Here is a 21,997-nt window from a genome sequence, read left to right as displayed (position 1 = left end):
ATAGATTATTTTGACTTGTTGTACATGTATGGTTTTCTATACAGAGACCCGTTTGAGTCCAATGACAGACAGTGGCTCATACAAGCCAGAGGCAAGAGACACAAGGCTACTCCTCTCACAATTCACATCTGCATGCTACAAAACACCAGCTTAGACAGCTGCTCTGTTAATGAGAAAAAAAATGGAGACAACTTGGGCAAGTCATTCTTATTCATTGACTAAAAGAAACGTCAGCCTTGTATTGCGGAATAATTCAGTTCCCTCATGCAGTTAAACAAGTGTGTCTCACTATTTGTGAGCATTTTAAGTGAAATTTAAAAGGCTAGACGCAAAAATCAACAAGCTATTAGAACACAGCTAAAGCAAATAGCTAACAGCTACAAACAATTATGCAAAATAGGCAACCGGTGTCTAGTAGTTAGCCTGATGAAACCATCCTGATAGCTGCGTTCACTATTCTGTTTAGAAGTTAAAGGTGATCAGGCTGGTCCCACCAAGCTATCTAGTAGTAGGATATTTCCATGAAATATCAGAGGCACAGCATATACAGAAAAGGTTGGCTGCACTGATGAGACGGCTAGCCTAATTGGGAGTGAATTGCAAATCCAACTCACATTCATGTGAGTGTGGTGAGCAAACCATTCATTATAATGCAGGTTTCACTTCTGTTTCTTGGCTACTATTGATGTGGACATGGACACCTGTGATTGCTCCTTGTTTGTGTCTCAAACCATGCCAGGTCTCAGCTGTTGACTACATCATGGTTGGTACCGCGGCCATCTGCCGGATTCAGAGTGGCTCTTTGTTGGCACAAAATGGCTACCTACCCTGCATCTCCAGGCCGGTGGCAGGCTACATTTTGATGGATAGGTTAATATCGTCATCAACACACAATAACATCAACTGGTAAACTGCATTTGTAATCCATTCCAAATCCAAAAGCCTACATTCAAATCGCTGAAAATGTTGGTTTCTTTTCATATTCGTATCTAAACAGTCATTTAAAATTCTGAAAATTGAGATTACGCTTCTACATAAATTCATAGGTGACCTTGTGGGCACCCTTTGATATGGACATTGTAAACTGTAGTGTGTTCATTTTCAACATCACACCTCATTAGGCCAACCTAACCCCCTCCTGTCTGAATCTGCTACTGTTGACAACACACATTTTTTTACATTTTACATTTTAGTCATTTAGCAGACGCTCTTATCCAGAGCGACTTACAGTAGTGAATGCATACATTTCATACAATTTCATACATTTCATAAATTTTTTCAGAATATGGCCATTGAACAATGGGACAAATAGGCAGATATGTTCAGGATCACTTAAGCCAGACATAATTCAGTATTTATATTTCCAGTATTTATATTTCCAGAAGATCATTTTAGGGCAGCCAGTGGTGATATGGTTAGTATTCGACTGATCTCGGTAACCCAGAATTTATATTCTCGCGAAAGTTGTCACTTCCCGTTTAACTTCTGGGGGGAACGACATTAATAATTGTGATTTCCATTGTGTGAAGGAAAGAAGCAAAGTGTCGGCCAGACCCCTGCCTTCAGCAAATTTCTCCGGTGTGTATGATCCGTGTGGATACATGTGCAAAGCAGTACACATGGAAGAGTGCTGATGTTTTCAACACAACTATTTAGAATCTTAGCAGTGTCCATGTTTTCAACACAATTATTTAGAATCTTAGCAGTGTCCATATTTTCAACACAATTATTTAGAATCTTAGCAGTGTCCATATTTTCAACACAATTATTTAGAATCTTAGCAGTGTCCATGTTTTCAACACAATTATTTAGAATCATAGAAGTGTCCATGTTTTCAACACAATTATTTAGAATCTTAGCAGTGTCCATGTTTTCAACACAATTATTTAGAATCTTAGCAGTGTCCATGTTTTCAACACAATTATTTAGAATCTTAGCAGTGTCCATTCCATCCCGTAGTTTAAGCCACTGCAATGGTTGTGCTTGAAAATGTTGACTGGCAAAGGGGATGTCTCAACATGCTTGCCAACTGGCTATGGCAAAAGTTTAATATACTGTATAACCATTTAATTAATACAGCCACAGCTACAGTATATGAAACCAAAGCAAAGCTAATTAATTTAGCATGTTAATGTTCTTTTTTCAAGCACTAAGTTCATAAGAGACAGTAGATACCCTGAGTGTACAAAACATGCTCTTTCCATGACATAGACTGATCAGGTGAATCCAGGTGAAAGCTATGATCCCTTATTGATGTCACCTATTAGATGAAGAAGAGAAGATGGGTTAATGAAGGATTTTTAAGCCTTGAGAAAATTGAGTTCTTCAAACCACCGTGTTCAGCAAGCGGTTGATAGGACTGGCAGTGGACGAAGTGCACACTGTTGTTCATTGGTAAGTCTACATTTCAGACAAACTCCTGGCTAGCCATTGCCATTGCAGCTAGCTAGCTGTATCATCCATCCTACTTTACTATTAACTGACCAGCTGTATCAGGCAGCTTCAGATGTGAGGGAGAAAAAAAAATATATATATATATACACACAGTGGGGGGGGAAAGTATTTGATCCCCTGCTGATTTTGTACATTCGCCTACTTACAAAGAAAGGATCAGTCTATAATTTTAATGGTAGGTTTATTTGAACAGTGAGAGACAGAATAAAAAAATCCTGAAAAAAGCATGTCAAAAATGTTATAAAATGATGAGCATTTTAATGAGGGAAATAAGTATTTGACCCCTCTGCAAAACATGACTTAGTACTTGGTGGCAAAACCCTTGTGGCAATCACAGAGGTCAGACGTTTCTTGTAGTTGGCCACCAGGTTTGCGCACATCTCAGGAGGGATTTTGTCCCACTCCTCTTTGCAGATCTTCTCCAAGTCATTAAGGTTTCGAGGCTGACGTTTGGCAACTCGAACCTTCAGCTCCCTCCACAGATTTTCAATGGGATTAAGGTCTGGAGACTGGCTAGGCCACTCCAGAACCTTAATGTGCTTCTTCTTGAGCCACTCCTTTGTTGCCTTGGCCGTGTGTTTTGGGTCATTGTCATGCTGGAATACCCATCCACGACCCATTTTCAATGCCCTGGCTCAGGGAAGGAGGTTCTCACAGTACATGGCCCCGTCAAATTATGCGGTGAAGTTATCCTGTCCCCTTAGCAGAAAAACACCCCCAAAGCATAATGTTTCCACCTCCATGTTTGACGGTGGAGATGGTGTTCTTGGGGTCATAGGCAGCATTCCTCCTCCTCCAAATACAGCGAGTTGAGTTGATGACAAAGAGCTCCATTTTGGTCTCATCTGACCACAACACTTTCACCAGTTGTCCTCTGAATCATTCAGATGTTCATTGGCAAACTTCAGACGGGCATGTATATGTATTCTTGAGCAGGGGGACCTGCAGGGGGCGCTGCAGGATTTCAGTCCTTCACGGCGTAGTGTGTTACCAATTGTTTTCTTGGTAACTATGGTCCCAGCTGCCTTGAGATCATTGACAAGATCCTCCCGTGTAGTTCTGGGCTGATTCCTCACCGTTCTCACGATCATTGCAACTCCACGAGGTGAGATCTTGCATGGAGCCCCAGGCCGAGGGAGATTGACAGTTCTTTTGTGCTTCTTCCATTTGCAAATAATCGCACCAAATGTTGTCACCTTCTCACCAAGCTGCTTGGCGATGGTCTTGTAGCCCATTCCAGCCTTGTGTAGGTCTACAATCTTGTCCCTGACATCCTTGGAGAGCTCTTTGGTCTTGGCCATGGTGGAGAGTTTGGAATCTGATTGATTGCTTCTGTGGACAGGTGTCTTTTTTACAGGTAACAAGCTGCGGTTAGGAGCACTCCCTTTAAGAGTGGGCTCCTAATCTCAGCTCGTTACCTGTATAAAAGACACATGGGAGCCAGAAATCTTTCTGATTGAGAGGGGGGTCAAATACTTATTTCCCTCATTAAAATGCAAAATCAACTTATACCATTTTTGACATGCGTTTTTATGGATATTTTTGTTGTTATTCTGGATATTTTTGTTGTTATTCTGTCTCTCACTGTTAAAAAAAACCTACCATTAAAATTATAGACTGATCCTTTCTTTATCAGTGGGCAAACGTACAAAATCAGCAGGGGATTAAATACAGTTGGGGGGAAAAAAGTATATATACACTGAAAAATATATATAAAAACGCAACATGCGACAATTTCAACGTTTTACTGAGTTACAATTCATATAAGGAAATCAGTAAATTGAAATAAATTCATTAGGCCCTAATCTATGGATTTCACATGACTGGGCAGCCTTGTTTAAATGCCAATCTTTTGTTTGAACACAAGTACAACAACACACTAAAGTTGTCCAACATCCGTTTAGCTACTGTTAGTTCCAGTATTTCCTTTATGAGCTTCAGGGTTGTTGCCACGACCATTGTAGAGGTATGTTTTAGGTTGGGTGTGGCAGCTAGCGTTACTAAGGGCATGTGCAGGTAGGAAGCAGCTCTCTGGCACTTCTACAATATGTACTAGCCAGCAGAGCAAACCTGGTTTCTTACATTGAGAAGATTGAACGACTGCTTGTTTCTCTGGAAAATGGTCCTTTTCGTCCTCATGCAAAGTAGCACAAAACACAGCAGTCATTTTGGAATCAGACCAAGAGCTCATACCGGAGCTCTGAGGCATGCGTCGAAATCACTAAGCAGTGTACTTCGAAGCAGCATGCCAATGTTTGGTTAAATCACATTATCTGGTGTTACAATCTGTAGCTAATTCAGAGCCTAATGCCTTGTAAGAACTTAATGAATAGGGTTGTGGGTACTTCTCATGATAGGTATCCATTAACCTATTGATCCATCATTGTAAAAGTAAAATCAGAGTATATTTGTCACGTGCACAGGATACAGCAGGTATGAACTGATATACTTACATTTTTACATTTACAGTCATTTAGCAGACACTCTTACCCACAGCAACTTACAGTAGGGAGTGCATACATTTTCATACTTTTTTCATTCTGGTCCCCCATGGGAATGGAACCCACAACCCTAGCGTTGCAAACACCATGCTGTACAAACTGAACAACACGGGACTTGAATGTCATACACATGTCCCATGTAAACTCTTACTTTGGGACCACTCTTTAGCGTGACTTCATAGGCACTTCGATGTAACTACGTGAACATGTATCTGATCATACCAAACATTAGGAACACCAGCATCCACTGGTTCAAAGGCACTTCAATCTTTTGTCTTGCCACTTCACCCTCTGAATAGCACACATACAAGACATGTCTCAATTGTCTCAAGGCTGAAAAATCCTTCTTTAACCGGTCTCCTCCCATTCATACACTGATTGAAGTGGATTTAACAAGTAACATCAGTAAGGGATCACAGCCTTCACCTGCATTCACCTGGTCAGTCTATGTCATGAAAAGAGCAGGTATTCTTAATGTTTGTATACTCAATGTATAGTGTGCATCATCTCTTAGAAAAATGCTAAGTCAAACGTCAGGAAAGTCAAAGCATTATCCTATGCCTGAAAAAAATTCCCAAAAGCCTGGCAGTGAGCGAGGTAGGAAATGACTCACTATGACAAATCAAAGCCCATGGGAATCTCTAAGAGCAGGTAGAGACTCACTGCATGTCTCACTACTTAGACACCGTCTCAGACAGCTCCTCTGCACATGAGAGCCCACTGAGTTAAAGGGACAGTTCACCTGAAATCAAATACTTTTTTTATACCTTAAAAGGTGGTCTAGAGTAAAGCTGAAACCATATACCACACAATCTGTGGTTATAGTTCCTACATGCATTAGGAGACATCTACAGGCTACAAAACTGGAATGAAAGATAGTCACCATGTAAATAGATTACATGGGCCCCATCTTCCCTTTTAATTTTGACTTCAGTGTGAACTATCCCTTTAAGGAGAACTAATATGGCTGCTCATAATGGGTTGCTAGGCAACTGAAAGAATTAGGCTGTCAGCAAATGGACACTCAGCCCACCAAGGCCACACAATATTACCTCCCCCACCCCTTTAAATATGTTTAGAATTGGGGAATTACCAATGCATCCATAGAGCTCAGAAAGAGGGCTGATGCAATTCCGAGTATTCAAATTCTACCTAAGTCAACTCCCCCACATTAGCACAGACTCCATCATATCCATTGCATAACTAGGCACTGTCGAGCTGTAATCTTCAAACCTTGAAAAGCACTTCCTACCTGTGCATGGACACTTCATTATTCATGTTAATTTGCGGGTTTGTAAGGTCGATGTGATACACAAAGTAAATACAATGGGCAAAAGAGAGGGCTGTGTGAAAAACAACACTCAAAGCATTCAGTCATCAACAGAGAAATACACTATATGACCAAAAGTATGTGGACACCTGCTCGTTAAATATCTCATTCCAAAATCATTGGCTTTAATATGGAGTTGGTCCCCCCTTTACTGGTATAACAGCCTCCACTCATCTAGGAAGGCTTTCCAATAGATGTTGGAACATTGCTGCGGGGACTTGCTTCCATTCAGCCACAACAGCATTAGTGAGGTTGGGCACTGATGTTGGGCGATTAGGCCTGGCTCGCAGTCGACGTTCCGCTTCATCCCAAAGGTGTTCAATGGGGTTAAGGTCAGGGCTCTGTGCAGGCCAGTCAAGTTCTTCCACACTGATCTCAACAAACAATTTCTGTATGGACCTCGCTTCATGCACAGGGGCATTGTCATGCTGAAACAGGAAAGGGCCATCCCCAAACTGTTGCCACAAAGTTGGAAGCACAGAATCATATAGAATGTTATTGTATGCTGTAGCGTTAAGATTTACTTTCACTGGAACTGAACCATGGAACCTGAACCATGGAAAAACAGCCCCAGGCCATGATTCCTCCTCCACCAAACATTACAGTTGGCACTATGCATTCGGGCAGGTAGCGTTCTCCTGGAATCCGCCAAACACAGATTCATCCATCAGAATGCCAGATGGTGAAGCGTGATTAATCACCAGAGAACGCATTTCCACTACTCCAGAGTCCAATGGCGGCGAGCTTTACACCACAACACTTGACATTGCGCATGGAGATCTTAGGCTTGTGTGCGGCTGCTCGGCCATGGAAACCCATTTCATGAAGCTCCCGACAAACAGTTATTGTGCTGCCGTTGCTTCCAGAGGCAGTTTGGAACTCGGTAATGATTGTTGCAACCGAGGACAGACTATTTTTACGCTCTTCAGCACTTGACGGTCCCATTCTGTGAGCTTGTGTGGCCGACCACTTAGCGGCTGAGGCGTTGTTGCTCCTAGACGTTTCCACTTCACAATAACAGCACTAACAGTTGACTGGGGCAGCTTTAGCAGGGCAGAAATTTTACAAACTGACTTGTTGGAAAAGTGGCATCCTATAACAGTGTCACACTGAAAGTCACTGAGCTCTTCAGTAAGGCCATTCTACTGCCAATGTTTGTCTATGGCGATTGCATGGCTGTGTGCTCGATTTTATACACCTGTCAGCAACGGGTGTGGCTGAAATAGCCGTAACCACTACTTTGACGGACTGGCCACATACTTTTGTATATATAGTGTTAAGTTATTCCCTTCAAACATTCAGAGAGTCTGGACATAGTACCTTTCAATGCACAGCAGGTCTGTTTAATAAGCCAATTGAGTAATGCTAAGTTATTGTATAGCGCCAGCCCGCTAGCCTAGGCCATACAGGGATGCTGTCATCTTCCCTGCCTCTCTTTTTGGCACAATGATTTGTTTAGGATGGGGTGGGATCTTCAGAGCCTCCGCTAATCAAGGAGGCTGACATTTTGCATATTCAAAAACGGCTTATCAAACATCCAAGTATATCCTGCGCTTGGCTCGACTCCCATCCTCTGTAGTGTGACTGATCAGGACTTTACATTGAAGGAGCGTCCTTATCACAAGGTTGCAGCCCGTCAATAACATTTGCGTCGCATTCATTCAAATCGGACAACCTCTAGACTGAAAATTTGCATATTTTTACCCTAAGACAATTAAAAGGCATCATTTGTTTGTTTCAGCAACCAAAAACATGTTATAAAGAATATAGCCTCCAGGGTTCATCTACAGAACGCAGAAGAGAATATGGACCCCTTTTCACAGTACATCTCATAGGAGCACTGGTCTGGGATCAATGAATCAGCTCTTGTTCATTATTATTGTAAAGGCAAAACCTGACACTAGATCAGCACTCCTAGTCTGAGACGCTTTGTGAATACGGAACACTGGTGTTTGGCCATATATGAGACCGCATCTTATTCTGACAGGAATTATTGCCAAGTTATTCAGTGGCATCGTCGTTCACCATTATTATGACCACTGCAGCCCTCAACCTCGAAACCACCAAGCCTTAAATCTACCTACAAGCCTCCTTTTGCATGGAGCAAACTAGTATGCTCCCTCTTACTGTTATGTCAACAGCCAGGCCCAGATTTGTTTGACTGCCCGTCCCAGCAACACCTGACACACGCACACGTTGGTTAAATAATAGCATCAGCCACCTACAATAAAAGCACCGATATCAACGCAATTGTGCAATCCTGGAATGTGACGATGATTCTCCAGTGACACTGATTCAAGGAAGCAACTTATGAACCTGAATTATGCAATGTAGTTGAATACACATGGCAGACTAAGTCCCTGAATGTGTTTTGTAATGATTAGGCCTGAGGTGAATAAGAAATGTCTTATCAGCCTATCAAAAATGGTATGTCCATGACATTCTGATAATATTGTAGTGAACGGCGCGACCCGCATCGCGCCAATAGGATTAACTCGACTACATGGTCCTCTCACACGTCCGGGCTGTGCGTTCCAACGGCCTCATAGCCACCATCCTACTTCTGACACCAATGTAGCGAACAGGGGGGCAGTGAAGCAAACCCAGGTCGCTGGCATTAAAGGCAAAAACACTCTACGCATTGCGCCAATAGGGTTAACCCACTTGGCGGGAATTGTAATGTTGCTCATATAGCGAGGATCACTCCAATATGACCATTACGTGAAGAGGTCAAACAGGGTTGTCCAACTCTGTACTTGTATGTGCACACACACCCTTGTCACTGTCCCATATCCCCATTGCCATTTATTATATAATGGCACTTGGTCCCATCCAGCCAGTTCAACATTTAAGAAACTCTAACTTTTAAGGCTTTCTGAAGCCATTATAAACCCTGTATTAGGCTAAATAGATGCTTCAGAAATCATTGCAAATATCACGCTGTAGGTTGTCACTTTCAACAAAGCATCAGATGTAACGGTCTTTAAATCCTACTATGCCAACTTTTACACCGAGAAGATTGTGAGTGGAAGTTGGCAGTCTTCTAGATGAAAAAGTACGAGAAACTGCGTCATTTGTTGATTTTATTTTTTCAATTGAATCTTTATTTAACTGGGCAAGTCAGTTAAGAACAAATTCTAATTTACAATGACGGCCTACGGACGACGACTGTAACCCACCTGTGGATTGGTTAGAGTTCGAATTCCCCATTGACAACCGTTTAAGTACTACAGTCCGTTTAAGTACTACAGTATGGCTAGCAGAACACTTTCTAGTTTAGCATATGCTCGTTTCAAAACGGATTTACACTGACATAAGTATCACTGTCACAGATGGAATAACAATGTTGTGAATTAAATAAATCCTAGGTGCGAAATAGTTATTGTAGCCTAGGGCATTAGGTAGCTCAAAGGCAAGGTGGGATGATCACACTTATAACGAACTACAATTTATAAAAGGCTGAAGCAAAGGTAGCCAGCAGATCCGACCCTCTTGCTTACAGCTGCACTAGGGTCTGACAGCATTCCTATGCTGATTAAGACACCATGGAGCCAGTACGAGGTATGGCTCGGGAAACGATTGAACGACTACAAAAAAAACGACTTGTTACTTTCTTATGAGTCGAATGTTGCAAATGCAATCCTCATAACCGACTTGCCAAATACTCACCCGCTGTAGTGCGCTTTAATTGTCACGCACTCTGAGCCCTGGTCCACCAGGGATCCGTATCTAGAAGGCATTGTAATCCAGGATGGGAACTACCAGACAACTAAACAAACCTGTATCAACAGGCCTCACTTGAAGATAAAGGTTTCCATGGAACATTTTGGATTGACCTCTCGATAGAAACTGTAATGTTATGCGACGTGTCAAACATGAAATATCTTACTACCTGGTAGCCTCGCATGGAATTCCCACGCAACGTTTTATATTCGTAATTCTGGACACGAGCGTCTCCGGTGATATGGGGCTCGCTATGGTTACCGACCGTAGGGGGCGGAGAAAACGCACTGCCAGGGCTGGCTGGCCCGGCCCAAATCACCTGTTGACAGTGTTGGGTAAAAGTAACATTACCTAAATAGAAAATGACTCAAGTAAAAGTGAAAGTCACCCAGTAAAATACTACTTGAGTAAAAGTAACAAAAAAAAAATATTTGTATCAAAAGAAAAAGTATAAATAATTTCAATTTCCTTATATTAAGCAAACCAGAAAGCCCAATTAAAACAATTATAGTAATTTACGGATAACCAGGGCACACTCCAACACTCAGACATAATTTACAATAAGCATGCGTGTTTAGTGAGTCCTCCAGAGGACATTGGGATGACCAGGGATGTTCTTCTCTTGATAAGTGCGTGAATTGGACCATTTCCCTGTCACAATGTAATGAGTACTTTTGGAGTAAAAAGTACATACAATTTGGCTAAAATATAAATAGTAAAGTACATGGCCCGGTTGCATAAAGCACATTAAGTTAATCCCCCCTTATATTTTGCCTTAAAGTTCCAATAACTTTAAAATGCTTTGTGCAACTGACAAAGTGAATTTCCCCCTTAAATTAAGTGAAAAAGTTAAGGGTGCCCATGGGGACCCTTAACTGCTTTTTCAGTATGGATATAGATTTAACAACAGCATTTTTGGAGGTGAACATTGCTTTCATCTGCTCTGTTAACAAAAGGAAAACATAAACCAGATAGCTACTTGGCTAAACAATGGAAGGTGCACAATCCATGGCTACAAAGCTAGCTGGCTAGTTAGTTATAGCTACTCTGTAAGATAGTATTTTTACTTAAGTACTTTACACCAATGCCTGTTGATTTAGGACATTTACCTAAGTCAAATATGGCAGTCATTTACATTTTAAGGGCCATGATCGGCCTTATGAAATTACTGTTACAAATTCAGGAAATTAACACATTTAATCAAAGCACTTGAGTTTTCCTTTGTGACATTTTTAGTAATAACCTTTTCTTAATTAGCCTGAATTTGAAGAGAATATTAAACGTGGGCTTTTATATAGATTTAAGTGTTGGTAATCGTTAATCAGAATGTTACAACCAAACCTAGACCGACCTGCACCTCTTCTGATCACTAAGCTATTAGGTTCTGATTAGTCCGTTCTCTCTCAGCTCCAGGGTTGTGACTGAGAACTAGAACAGAGATCTTCTTGAGTGTTGCTATAACTGTTACACTTGTGCGCCATCTCATGGATTGACAGTGTAAATTCATTTATGAGACCCAAACCATTAGGCTACTACTGGAAACAGTTAACTTGTATTTATGTATTTAAGAAATCTATCCTAGCAACAGATTAGGCACCACTGTGTGTGTGTGTATATATATACACACACATATGTATGTATATACACACACACACACACACACACACACACACACACACACACACACACCGGTCAAAAGTGTTAGAACACCTACTCATTCAAGGGTTTTTATTTTTACTATTTTCCACATTGCAGAATAATAGTGAAGACATCAAAACTATGAAATAACACATGGAATCATGTGGTAACCAAAAAAAGTGTTCAATCAAAATATATTTTATTTGAGATTCTTCAAATAGCCACCCTTTGCCTTGACAGCTTGCCATTCTCTCAATCAGCTTTACATGGAATGCTTTTCCAATAGTCTTGAAGGAGTTCCCACATATGCTGAGCACTTGTTGGCTGCTTTTCCTTCACACTGCGGTCCGACTCATCCCATATCATCTCATTTGGGTTGGGGTCGGGGGGTTGTGGAAGCCATGTCATCTGATGCAGCACGCCATCACTCTCCTTCTAGGTAAAATAGCCCTTACACAGCCTGGAGGTGTGTTGGGTAATTGTCCTGTTGAAAAACAAACGATAGCAGGACTAAGCCCAAACTACATGGCGTATCGTTGCAGAATGCTGTGGTAGCCTTGCTGGTTAAATGTGCCTTGAATTATAAATAAATCACAGACATTGTCACCAGCAAAGCACCCCCACACCATAACAGCTCCTACTCCATGCTTTACGGTGGGAACCACAGATGCAGAGATCACCCGTTCATCCACAACGCTTCTCACAAAGACACGGTGGTTGGAACCAAAAATCTCCAATTCGGACTCAAGACCAAAGGACACATTTCCAGCGGTCTTATGTCCATTACTCGTGTTTCTTGGCCCAAGCAAGTCTCTTCTTCTTATTTGTGTCCTTTAGTAGTGGTTTCTTTGCAGCAATTCAACCATGAAGGCCTGATTCCCAGTCTCCTCTGAAAAGTTGATGTTGAGATGTTTGCTACTTGAACTCTGTGAAGCATTTATTTGGGCTGCAATTTCTGAGGCAGTGCCCTGCTTAAGGGCACGTCGACAGATCTCTTACAAGGTCAAAAACGGGGATGCAAACCAGCCCAAGCTCTCAACCACCAGGCCACCAGCCCTCTAAGATCCCCCCACCCACAGTTCCCAGAGAGCTGCCCCTCAACCATCCCCACTAAAAAATAAAAATAATATTTTTAACATTTTTTTTTAACGTTTTTAGTCATTTAGCAGACGCTCTTATCCAGAGCGACTTACAGTAGTGAATGCATACATTTCATACATTTTTTTTCTTCCCCCCCGTACTGGTCCCCCGTGGGAATCGAACCCACAACCCTGGCATGGCAAACACCATGCTCTACCAACTGAGCCACACGGGACCCAATGCACCAACCACAACAAGAAATTATCAAAAGAGAAAAATAAAGGAAAACAGAAAAACAACAATGCAAAAACAAAAGACATCAAGGACAACAAAAATCATATCAGTCGACTGAATACAATTGAGGAAATGTATGGCACTATTTACATGTGTGTATGTCCATGTACAGTTGAAGTCGGAAGTTTACATAGACTTAGGTTGGTGTCATTCAAAATCGTTTTTCAACCACTCCACAAATTTCTTGTTAACAAACTATAGTTTTGGAAATTCAGATAGGACATCTACTTTGTGCATGACACAAGTAACTTTTCCAACAATTGTTTACAGACAGACTATTTCACTGTATCACAATTCCAGTGGGTCAGACGTTTACATATACCAAGTTGACTGTGCCTTTAAACACCTTGGAAAATTCCAGAAAATGTCATGGCTTTAGAAGCTTCTGATATGCTCATTTACATAATTTGAGTCAATTGGAGGTGTACCTGTGGATGTATTTCAAGGCCTACCTTCAAACTCAGTGACTCTGCTTGACATCATGGGAAAATCATAAGACATCAGCCAAGACCTCAGAAAAAACAATTGTAGACCTCCACAAGTCTGGTTCATCCTCGGGAGCAATTTCAAATGCCTGAAGGTACCACATTCATCTGTACAAACAATAGCACGCAAGTATAAACACCATGGGACCACGCAGCCGTCATACCGCTCAGGAAGGAGACGCGTTCTGTCTCCTAAAGATGAACGTACTTTGGTGCGAAAAGTGCAAATCAATCCCAGAACAGCAAAGGACCTTGTGAAGATGCTGGAGGAAACAGGTACAAAAGGATCTATATCCACAGTAAAACGAGTCCTATATCGACATAACCTGAAAGGCCACTCAGCAAGGAAGAAGCCACTGCTCCAAAACCGCCATAAAAAAGCCAGACTACGGTTTGCAACTGCACATGGGGACAAAGATTATACTTTTTGGAGAAATATCATCTGGTCTGATGAAACAAAAATAGAACCTTTGGGCCATAATGACCATCATTATGTTTGGAGGAAAAAGGGGGATGCTTGCAAGCTGAAGAACACCATCCCAACCGTGAAACACGGGGGTGGCAGCATCATGTTGTGGGGGTGCTTTGCTGCAGGAGGGACTGGTGCACTTCAAAATAGATGGCATCATGAGGCGGGAAAATTATGTGGATATACTGAAGCAACATCTCAAGACATCAGTCAAGAATTTAAAGCTTGGTCGCAAATGGGTCTTCCAAATGGACATTGACCTCAAGCATATTTTCAAAGTTGTGGCAAAATGGCTTAAGGACAAAGTCAAGGTATTGGAGTGGCCATCACAAAGCCCTGACCTCAATCCCATGGAAAATTTGTGTGCAGAACTGGAAAAGTGTGTGCGAGCAAGGAGGCCTACAAACCTGACTCAGTTACACCAGCTCTGTCAGGAGGAATGGGCCAGAATTCACCCAAATTATTGTGGGAAGCTTGTGGAAGGCTACCTGAAACGTTTGACCCAATTTAAACAATTTAAAGGCAATGCTACCAAATACTAATTGAGTGTATGTAAACTTCTGACCAACTGGGAATGTGATGAATGAAATAAAAGCTGAACAAAGTCCATCTCTCTACTATTATTCTGACATTTCACATTCTTAAAATAAAGTGGTGATCCTAACTGACCTAAGACAGGGGAATTTTTACTAGGACTAAATGTCAGGAATTGTGAAAACAGAGTTTAAATGTATTTGGCTAAGGTGTATGTAAACTTCCGACTTCAACTGTATGTGCACCTGTGGCACCACTGTATTCTGATGTTGATCATTTTTCGCAATATTGACAAATGTACAAGTGTATTAAAACATGGGAATACAATTGAATTGTTATTCAAGCAATCATCAAACAGTTTGGGGGTTTCAAAACAGTGAAATTAGAAAAGTATATTGAAATGCACAGATACTGTTAATATAAAAAGTTTAAGTAAAACGTGACAATGTCCTGGTAGATATAAGAAGTGGTAGGATTTAAAAACTGGTGGATAAGGATGACCAATTTCTGTCACTGTATTCAACTGTCCAGTCCACATAAGCGCTCTTATTAGTCAAAATGCAGGTGCAAAGGCATTGCAGTTCATAACTACTCGATTTATGTAATCCCCTGGAGGTACTGTATCTGCATGCTCCAGCTTTAGAGCCTTCTGGATATCTGCCTGCATTTTATTTATTTTTTTACCTAGGCAAGTCAGTTAAGAACAAATTCTTATTTTCAAAGACGGCCTAGGAACAGTGGGTTAACTGCCTTGTTCAGAGGCAGAACGACAGATTTTTTACCTTGTCAGCTCGGTTACAAGTCCAAAGCTCTAACCACTAGGCTACCCTGCCGCCCCTGCATTCATGGCACTTCATCCGAGTTTAGTGGATGCTGAAAGTCCACATCAGTTACAACATCACCAGGCACATTCTCTGCTGTTTCCACTCTGGAAAACAAGAAGCAAACAAGTCAATAATTTAGTTAGGAATAGTATAAAGTACCAGTATTGAAATATTTTTTCCAGGGCAGAAATTAAAACAAAAAGCAAACCAAACTCTTTGGTCCTTTAAAAACCTCCTGTATGTAAAATATTGTCTGCTATACTTGTAATATAAATACATGTGACTGCATGACAACATAATGATGTTTGTTTCCAACATTAGGGCTGTTTTCCTAACAAAGTTAAATCAGCTTCGTGTTTTGTTTCCTTGTCACAATACTAACGAGCATCACAATACTGTTATAGTCCCATCCCTAGTATAAAGTCATCTGCATTACTCAGTTATTACTATAATAGTCTGAAATATTGTATCTAAATGGATGACGTACAGGGAGTTACTGGTGACTTGTAGAGGTCCTGTTTCTTGTAGAGGTCCCGTTTCTTGTAGAGGTCCCGTTTCTTGTAGAGGTCCCGTTTCTTGCTGAGGTCCCGTTTCTTGCTGAGGTCCCGTTTCTTGCTGAGGAACCTATGATGTATTACACAAGTTAGGATCGCTATAGCAACTAAAACGAACTAAACAACAACATTGAATTCTTTATCCATAAAATTAACAGAATTTCCCTCACTAGAAACCATTTTTAAGGAAAAACTAACTTTGACAATGGATTTGATAACAATGTTAAGAGGGTTTATATTAAAACGTCAAATTACTAGAAAAGTTTAAAATGTCTTACCTTACAGATCTCATCAATCTCTGAAACTTTAGTAAAAAGAGTTATATTAAGAGGCAAAACAAACTATTTAACGTAGTGAGGAAGGTATTAATGCAAATAAATAGAGACTGACCTTTCTTACGTTTAGCTGAAAACACAAGAGTAATCAGATTAGTAGGGTAAAGACAACTCACCATGAATTGCATGTGTATGTATTAGAGTAGCAAGTTACATGACAATTACATGCCTTTAAAGAAATGACTCATTTAAAAGAGAAATAAAGTTAAATAAACAAAGGACCAACCTCTTGCCAGGTAGAAACAAAACAGTACAGCTACTAATAATAATAATAATAATAATATTGGAGCTATTAGAGTGGTATGGCTCCTTGGTGGCACTTTGTTACAAATAACATCTTGTCTAGAATTTCCATCTTCTGTCTTGACGCGTCCCATTGCTGCACAACTGCAGAGTAAGAAACACAAACACTTATTTTATTATGCAGGTCAACTACAGCATATTGTAATGTCAGGTTTTATATGGATTAATGGTAAATCCATTTCAATTCAATCACGTTTTGACAGCATCCCATTTGATTTAATCATAAACTTTCCATACATATTTGCCTATAGAAGAAGTGGTTATAAAGTTACTTTTTGGACCTGAATGACAAAACATTCAGGAGATAAAGGTGCTCAAATTTGATCCATTTTGAAAACCCCACCATACCATGAGACCTCCATGGCTTCATCACTGGAAAAGATATCAACCTATGTGACATCAGAGAGCCAACCAACTTTATGAGAGAGAATGCAGTGATGAGTACTAATTACTACCACAAAGATGACCGCCGGTCCACCCACAGTTAAATGTCAACTTAAATGGTCATATTTATTCTATCATCTATATTTCTATGAATTCAATTGGTTTCCTATGGAGGATTGACTATGTAATTTAAAACAGATATTCCCATTTAAATCAAAATTCACTGATGTGTGGACCTCCAACCATCTTTGTGGTACCATTATCTTCCCAAGTTCTCTCACGTCACCCCGCTCCTCCGCTCTCTCCACTGGCTTCCAGTTGAAGCTCGCATCCGCTACAAGACCATGGTGATTGCCTACGGAGCTGTGAAGGGAACGGCACCTCCATACCTTCAGGCTCTGATCAGGCCCTACACCCAAACAAGGGCACTGCGTTCATCCACCTCTGGCCTGCTGGCCCCCCTACCTCTGAGGAAGCACAGTTCCCGCTCAGCCCAGTCAAAACTGTTCGCTGCTCTGGCACCCCAATGGTGGAACAAGCTCCCTCACGACGCCAGGACAGCGGAGTCAATCACCACCTTCCGGAGACACCTGAAACCCCACCTCTTTAAGGAATACCTAGGATAGGATAAAGTAATCCTTCTAACCCCCCCCCTTAAAAGATTTAGATGCACTATTGTAAAGTGGTTGTTCCACTGGATATCATAAGGTGAATGCACCAATTTGTAAGTCGCTCTGGATAAGAGCGTCTGCTAAATGACTTAAATGTAAATGTAAATTTGAAAGTTTACATTTCAATTGTATTCCTATTTTAGTACATTTATTATCCAAAACATTACTCACCCTGTTTTCAAGAGCATGTTATCTCAACTGATGGTGGCACAACACAAAAACCTCATGACCTAAAATAGGAGATTTTAGATGGACATTTAAGGTAAAAAAATAAATAAAAAAAACATTCTTAGAATACTTTTTTTCCCTTCCAACAATTATAAAATAGTTTAAGCTTTATATCAAATCTCAACCGTTTATATTTTCCAGTGATGAAGACATAGATGTCTCATGGTATGGTGGGGTATGCAAAACAGGTCAACTTTGAGCACCTTTATCTCCTGAATGTTTTGGCATTCAGGTCCAAAAAGTAACTTTCTGAGCAATTCTACAATGGGCAAATATGTATGGAAGGTTTTGTTTAAATCAAAATGTGTGCTGTCAAAAAGTGAATGAATTCAAATGGATTTACCATTAATCCAGCCTGTAATTATATTGTCAACCATTATCTGGTTGCCAGAACATAATTTATAGATGGCCATCTGAGCATTGATACTGTTTAGTGAAATATAATATCATCAATGTCACCATTACTTTTAAAGAAAAAAGCAATTCAAGAAACTCTAGAACACAAACGAAGACCTACTCAGTCCAGGCAGTGCAGTTCACACCATGTTGTGAGTAAAATCCATGCTGACACTCCTCACACATGGTATCTGTTGTCTTTGTTCCTATAAGGTGAGAACAAACACTGTTATCATGTTCAAAAGTGAACAATTGTGGTGCTGGAGAAGTAAAAATCACCTGAGGTATGACTCACTTCAAAAAGAAACCAGAGGAGAAAAACACTAAGCTATCTAGAGCCCATGTTATATTCATTTATCAGAATTATAATGTCCTGTACGATATTTATCCTCTACTTCATACTTACCAGGTGATTTAGTACTCTGGCCCGGTGAACAGTGTGTATGTTCTACTACAAAGTTACACTCAGAGTTGGATGAGTAGCTTCTACAGTAGTATCCATCTAGAACGTCGCAGACTGTGTTACTTGTTGGTTTGCACTCTGTCTGAGTGAACAGGCCCTGTCCTGGAAAATATCAGGGTTGATTCATTTCAGTCAGAGGACTACTTATGAGAAGGCACCTCATACCCTTTTCACACTATTGTGGTGACCTGAAACGTAAGACACTGGCTCAGATATTTTCTATTTTACTTTCCAGTTGGTGGATGCAGAACCAAGCCAGTGCCATACAACTCAGCTCAGCAGTGAAAAGGGGATGATGTGTACTGCTAAAAGGAAAGATGGGAAGGTTTGGAAGAAATGTAAATGTACCTGGGTCACAGGGAGTGCAGGGAAAGCACTTGGTTAGACCATTGGCCTCGTTCATGAAGGTCCCTCTGATACAGGGTATGCAAGATGTGCTGGAGTCTATTGTACAATCTCTGCGGACCACCAAGCCTAATCATAGAAAATAACATGTCTTAACTTATTAAGACGTTACACATTTTCTTTAAGTAGCCTAGTCTTGTTGTTTGGCTATTTGAAGAGAACTCACAGCCCACCTCTTCCAATGCACTATGGAAAAGTGTGCATCGAATTCTACTAGAAGAGTATAACATCCTGGCATTTAAACCATACTCGATTTTCTAAAATTAATCTCCTATAAAAACATGTTAACTGCACTTTGTTGATTTCAGTAGGGTATCCCCATATTTAATTGATCAGATGTTGTCAAAGCCGAAATGAGTGACATATGTCCATTTAAACTATACTTGATTTTTTTAAATATCACATACTATAAAACGTTCCTTTTTCGCATACTCAGATGGCCGACTATTTAAGACGCAAGTATGGGTATTCGGACAGAACCAGTGTTTCATAGAACACAGCTCTCTGCATCATTAAAAAAAAAAAAATTGGGGGGGCCGGTGACATCCAAGGGGGTTGTTTTCTTAGGACCTGATCTTCTATCTTTTTCACTACATACTGGCATGGTTCTGGAGATAGTAAATATAATGTTAAAATTTGGATAAGTGACCCTTTAAATGGGAAAATGCCGAATAGAGAAACTTCTGCCGTGGTGTTTGAATGTAGCCTAAGTAGTTTTTGTTCTCCTTAAAATGATCATGAGTATTACATCCTGGTCTTTTTTAGTTTTTTACCCAAAGTAGATTTCTGTTCTCTCATTTAAAAGTCAGCCCTTTTAAACTAAATACTAAATCAACTTTTGATTTCTGAGTGTGTCAGCACCGGGGACTCGGGATGTGGCTGCGTTATTGATGTCATGTTAATCAGGCCTTTTGATTTGAACGGATTGTTTTAGTTTTGTAATCTAGGCTACCTTTTGAATTATTTAAGTTATGGATCAAGCCATAGCGGTCATTCTTATCTCGTTCCCAAATATCAGTACTTTAGTTTATTATGTTGCTGTCCAGCGGTTCTGAATTTGTGATGCACCCGACTGTCCACGTTTTTCTGTGCAATACCTTTTTATTTGAACATTTGAAAAGTTTTGATGTGTGTACTAGGCTATTTCATTTAATTTATATATGTTACAGCACTTTGATTTCATTAATAAATATGTTGAAATGGAACCAAACTATCTGTTTCTGTCCTCTTTAAATAGGATAGACTTTATTGGCTACGGTATAGGCTCAGTGTGATAGGCCTACTCAGGCTGGTTATAGGCAGACTATCACTACATTGTAGTCAGAGTTTAGAGAAATGAATGGAACTGGAACGCAGTCAGGAGCCGCTACTGTGCTGTGGCATACTTTTTACTAAACGATACGTGCTAAATAGTATGTGACGATGAGTACATAGTATGCAGTTTAAGCATGTAGTACGCTAGTATGGGTCTTCGGACACAGACAATGCCTCCCATTTACTGCATAAGGCCTCCGAAAACACTGTAGTGTGTGAGATATTGTAGGCTACCTGTAGAAATGTGCCTGCCCCTTGTTTACTGGTAATGTGCAATTCAACAACATTGAAAAAGTTAATGCATAAATTAACATTACCTTTACCACACATTGGGCAGCACTGCCCATCAACCTTTTTGTATTCTGCTGGACCACAATCGCTTCCAAATACATGCATAAAATTCAAACCTGAAACAGACAAAAAAGATGCATAGGCTAGGTTCTCTCTTGACAACTCCTTAATTGCCATGCCCTTAACAATGACATTGGAGTTGAAAATAACAGTCAGGAACTTGTAATGAAAACAAATTATAACTTTGTGTCTTCCCCTAAGTGGATATCTACAAGATAGTGGCCGGATGCCAACGACTGTCAGACTGACTTAAGACAACATCCCTCTATGGACTTCGAGTCAGGGGAGTGGTTTTTAAAAATAAAAAAATTAAAAATCCAAGCTCCACAAACCTTGACCATGTAGCCTACCGTAGCAGGATGCGCAATTCATTTCGGCTCCGAAATACTGTAACCACGTCAGATGAGTACGCTAGACTAACCAAAGTAAGTCTGATTAAAAAAATAATAATAATCTAAATCCATAAAACGTTAATTTAATCATCATTGGGGATTTTATGTCCGTCATCAGATTGAAACTCAATGTGTGCATCACTTCCGCTGCTCCCCCAACCTTGATGTTTTTCTTCTCATTGTCTAGCTAATGTCGTAAAACAGATTGTTGTAGCTAACTATACATGCAGACTATTCTAAGGGTTAGTGCTACCAAATATAAATTGTTATGTGGTGCAACTGTTTGGCAAGGAAGGATTCATTAAACTCAGATGAAAGCATTTGCGTTGGTTTCAACATAGCTAGCATACGTCTTATTACTTTGGCAACATGCACATGGGTGTGGTGGATGTAAATTAAGTTGCTAGCTACCTAGCTAGCATCGTCAACTCAAGTTTGCTGATTCAATCTGAAATGTGATAGTTGGACTATTTGATATAGCAGGACGCCCATTTTTATCACAATTCTGTAAAACCTAAATGTAGCTAGTTAGGTAAACCAGCTAACTTACCAATAAGGAAATACTGTGCAGACGCAAGGCATATCATTTTCACTTGATAAAGACGTCAGAACGTTGTGACGATACATTAATACTGATACTAGCCAACAATTATATGTCACATATGCTTTTAAAACACTATTATTAGTCAAATATCTGTGCCTCTTGTTTAGCAAGCGGGATGCGTTCACATATGTAACCGGATATGACGTATTGGCCCGTTCAAATTCTTAGAAAACGCATATATTCCCTGAAGTATAACTGAAAACCATTGAATTTAGTCTATAATAGGTCTGAAATATTAGGAGGTACATTATACAAATAAATTTAA

The 21,997-nt window shown here is 40.3% G+C and overlaps 2 protein-coding genes across 7 annotated transcripts in view; both read right to left on the bottom strand.

Moving 5' to 3' along the window:
• Window positions 1–15,308, bottom strand: part of LOC106572815 (protein kinase C zeta type) — a 192,980-nt gene extending 177,672 nt beyond the window's left edge. Inside the window, exon 1 of one of the 4 annotated variants that reach the window (XR_006759341.1) lies at window positions 9,955–10,356. Coding sequence is in view for 1 of the 4 variants with exons in the window: in XM_014147311.2 (XP_014002786.1) it covers window positions 9,955–10,025 (71 nt within the window). In the remaining 3 variants the exon portion in view is untranslated. Of the gene's footprint in view, window positions 1–9,954; window positions 10,357–15,290 lie in introns of those variants that run through there. The other 3 variants (XM_014147314.2, XM_014147311.2, XM_045696421.1) reach the window with 3 other exon arrangements.
• Window positions 15,165–21,883, bottom strand: LOC106572816 (tumor necrosis factor receptor superfamily member 14). 3 transcript variants are annotated; one of them, XM_014147320.2, is made up of 10 exons: window positions 21,679–21,883; window positions 20,703–20,792; window positions 19,015–19,140; window positions 18,610–18,768; window positions 18,325–18,409; window positions 16,448–16,608; window positions 16,277–16,291; window positions 16,165–16,190; window positions 15,820–15,956; window positions 15,165–15,436 (listed from the first exon to the last, which is right to left on the bottom strand). In XM_014147320.2, exons 1-10 carry the CDS (start codon window positions 21,713–21,715, stop codon window positions 15,352–15,354), a joined length of 921 nt encoding a protein of 306 aa, XP_014002795.2. In that variant the 5' UTR covers window positions 21,716–21,883; the 3' UTR covers window positions 15,165–15,351. The 3 variants fall into 3 exon arrangements, with proteins under 3 accessions (XP_014002795.2, XP_045552378.1, XP_014002794.2); XM_045696422.1 differs by lacking the exon at window positions 21,679–21,883 and adding an exon at window positions 21,069–21,337 and having other exon boundaries at window positions 15,820–15,936; window positions 16,163–16,190; XM_014147319.2 differs by lacking the exon at window positions 21,679–21,883 and adding an exon at window positions 21,069–21,337.
• Between the last annotated feature and the right edge of the window lie 114 nt (window positions 21,884–21,997).

Source organism: Salmo salar, chromosome ssa15 (genome assembly GCF_905237065.1).
Source record: "Salmo salar chromosome ssa15, Ssal_v3.1, whole genome shotgun sequence".
Taxonomy (NCBI): Eukaryota; Metazoa; Chordata; class Actinopteri; order Salmoniformes; family Salmonidae; genus Salmo; species Salmo salar.
Note: the sequence above shows the minus strand (reverse complement) of the source record. Positions and strands in the feature narration are given on the sequence as shown.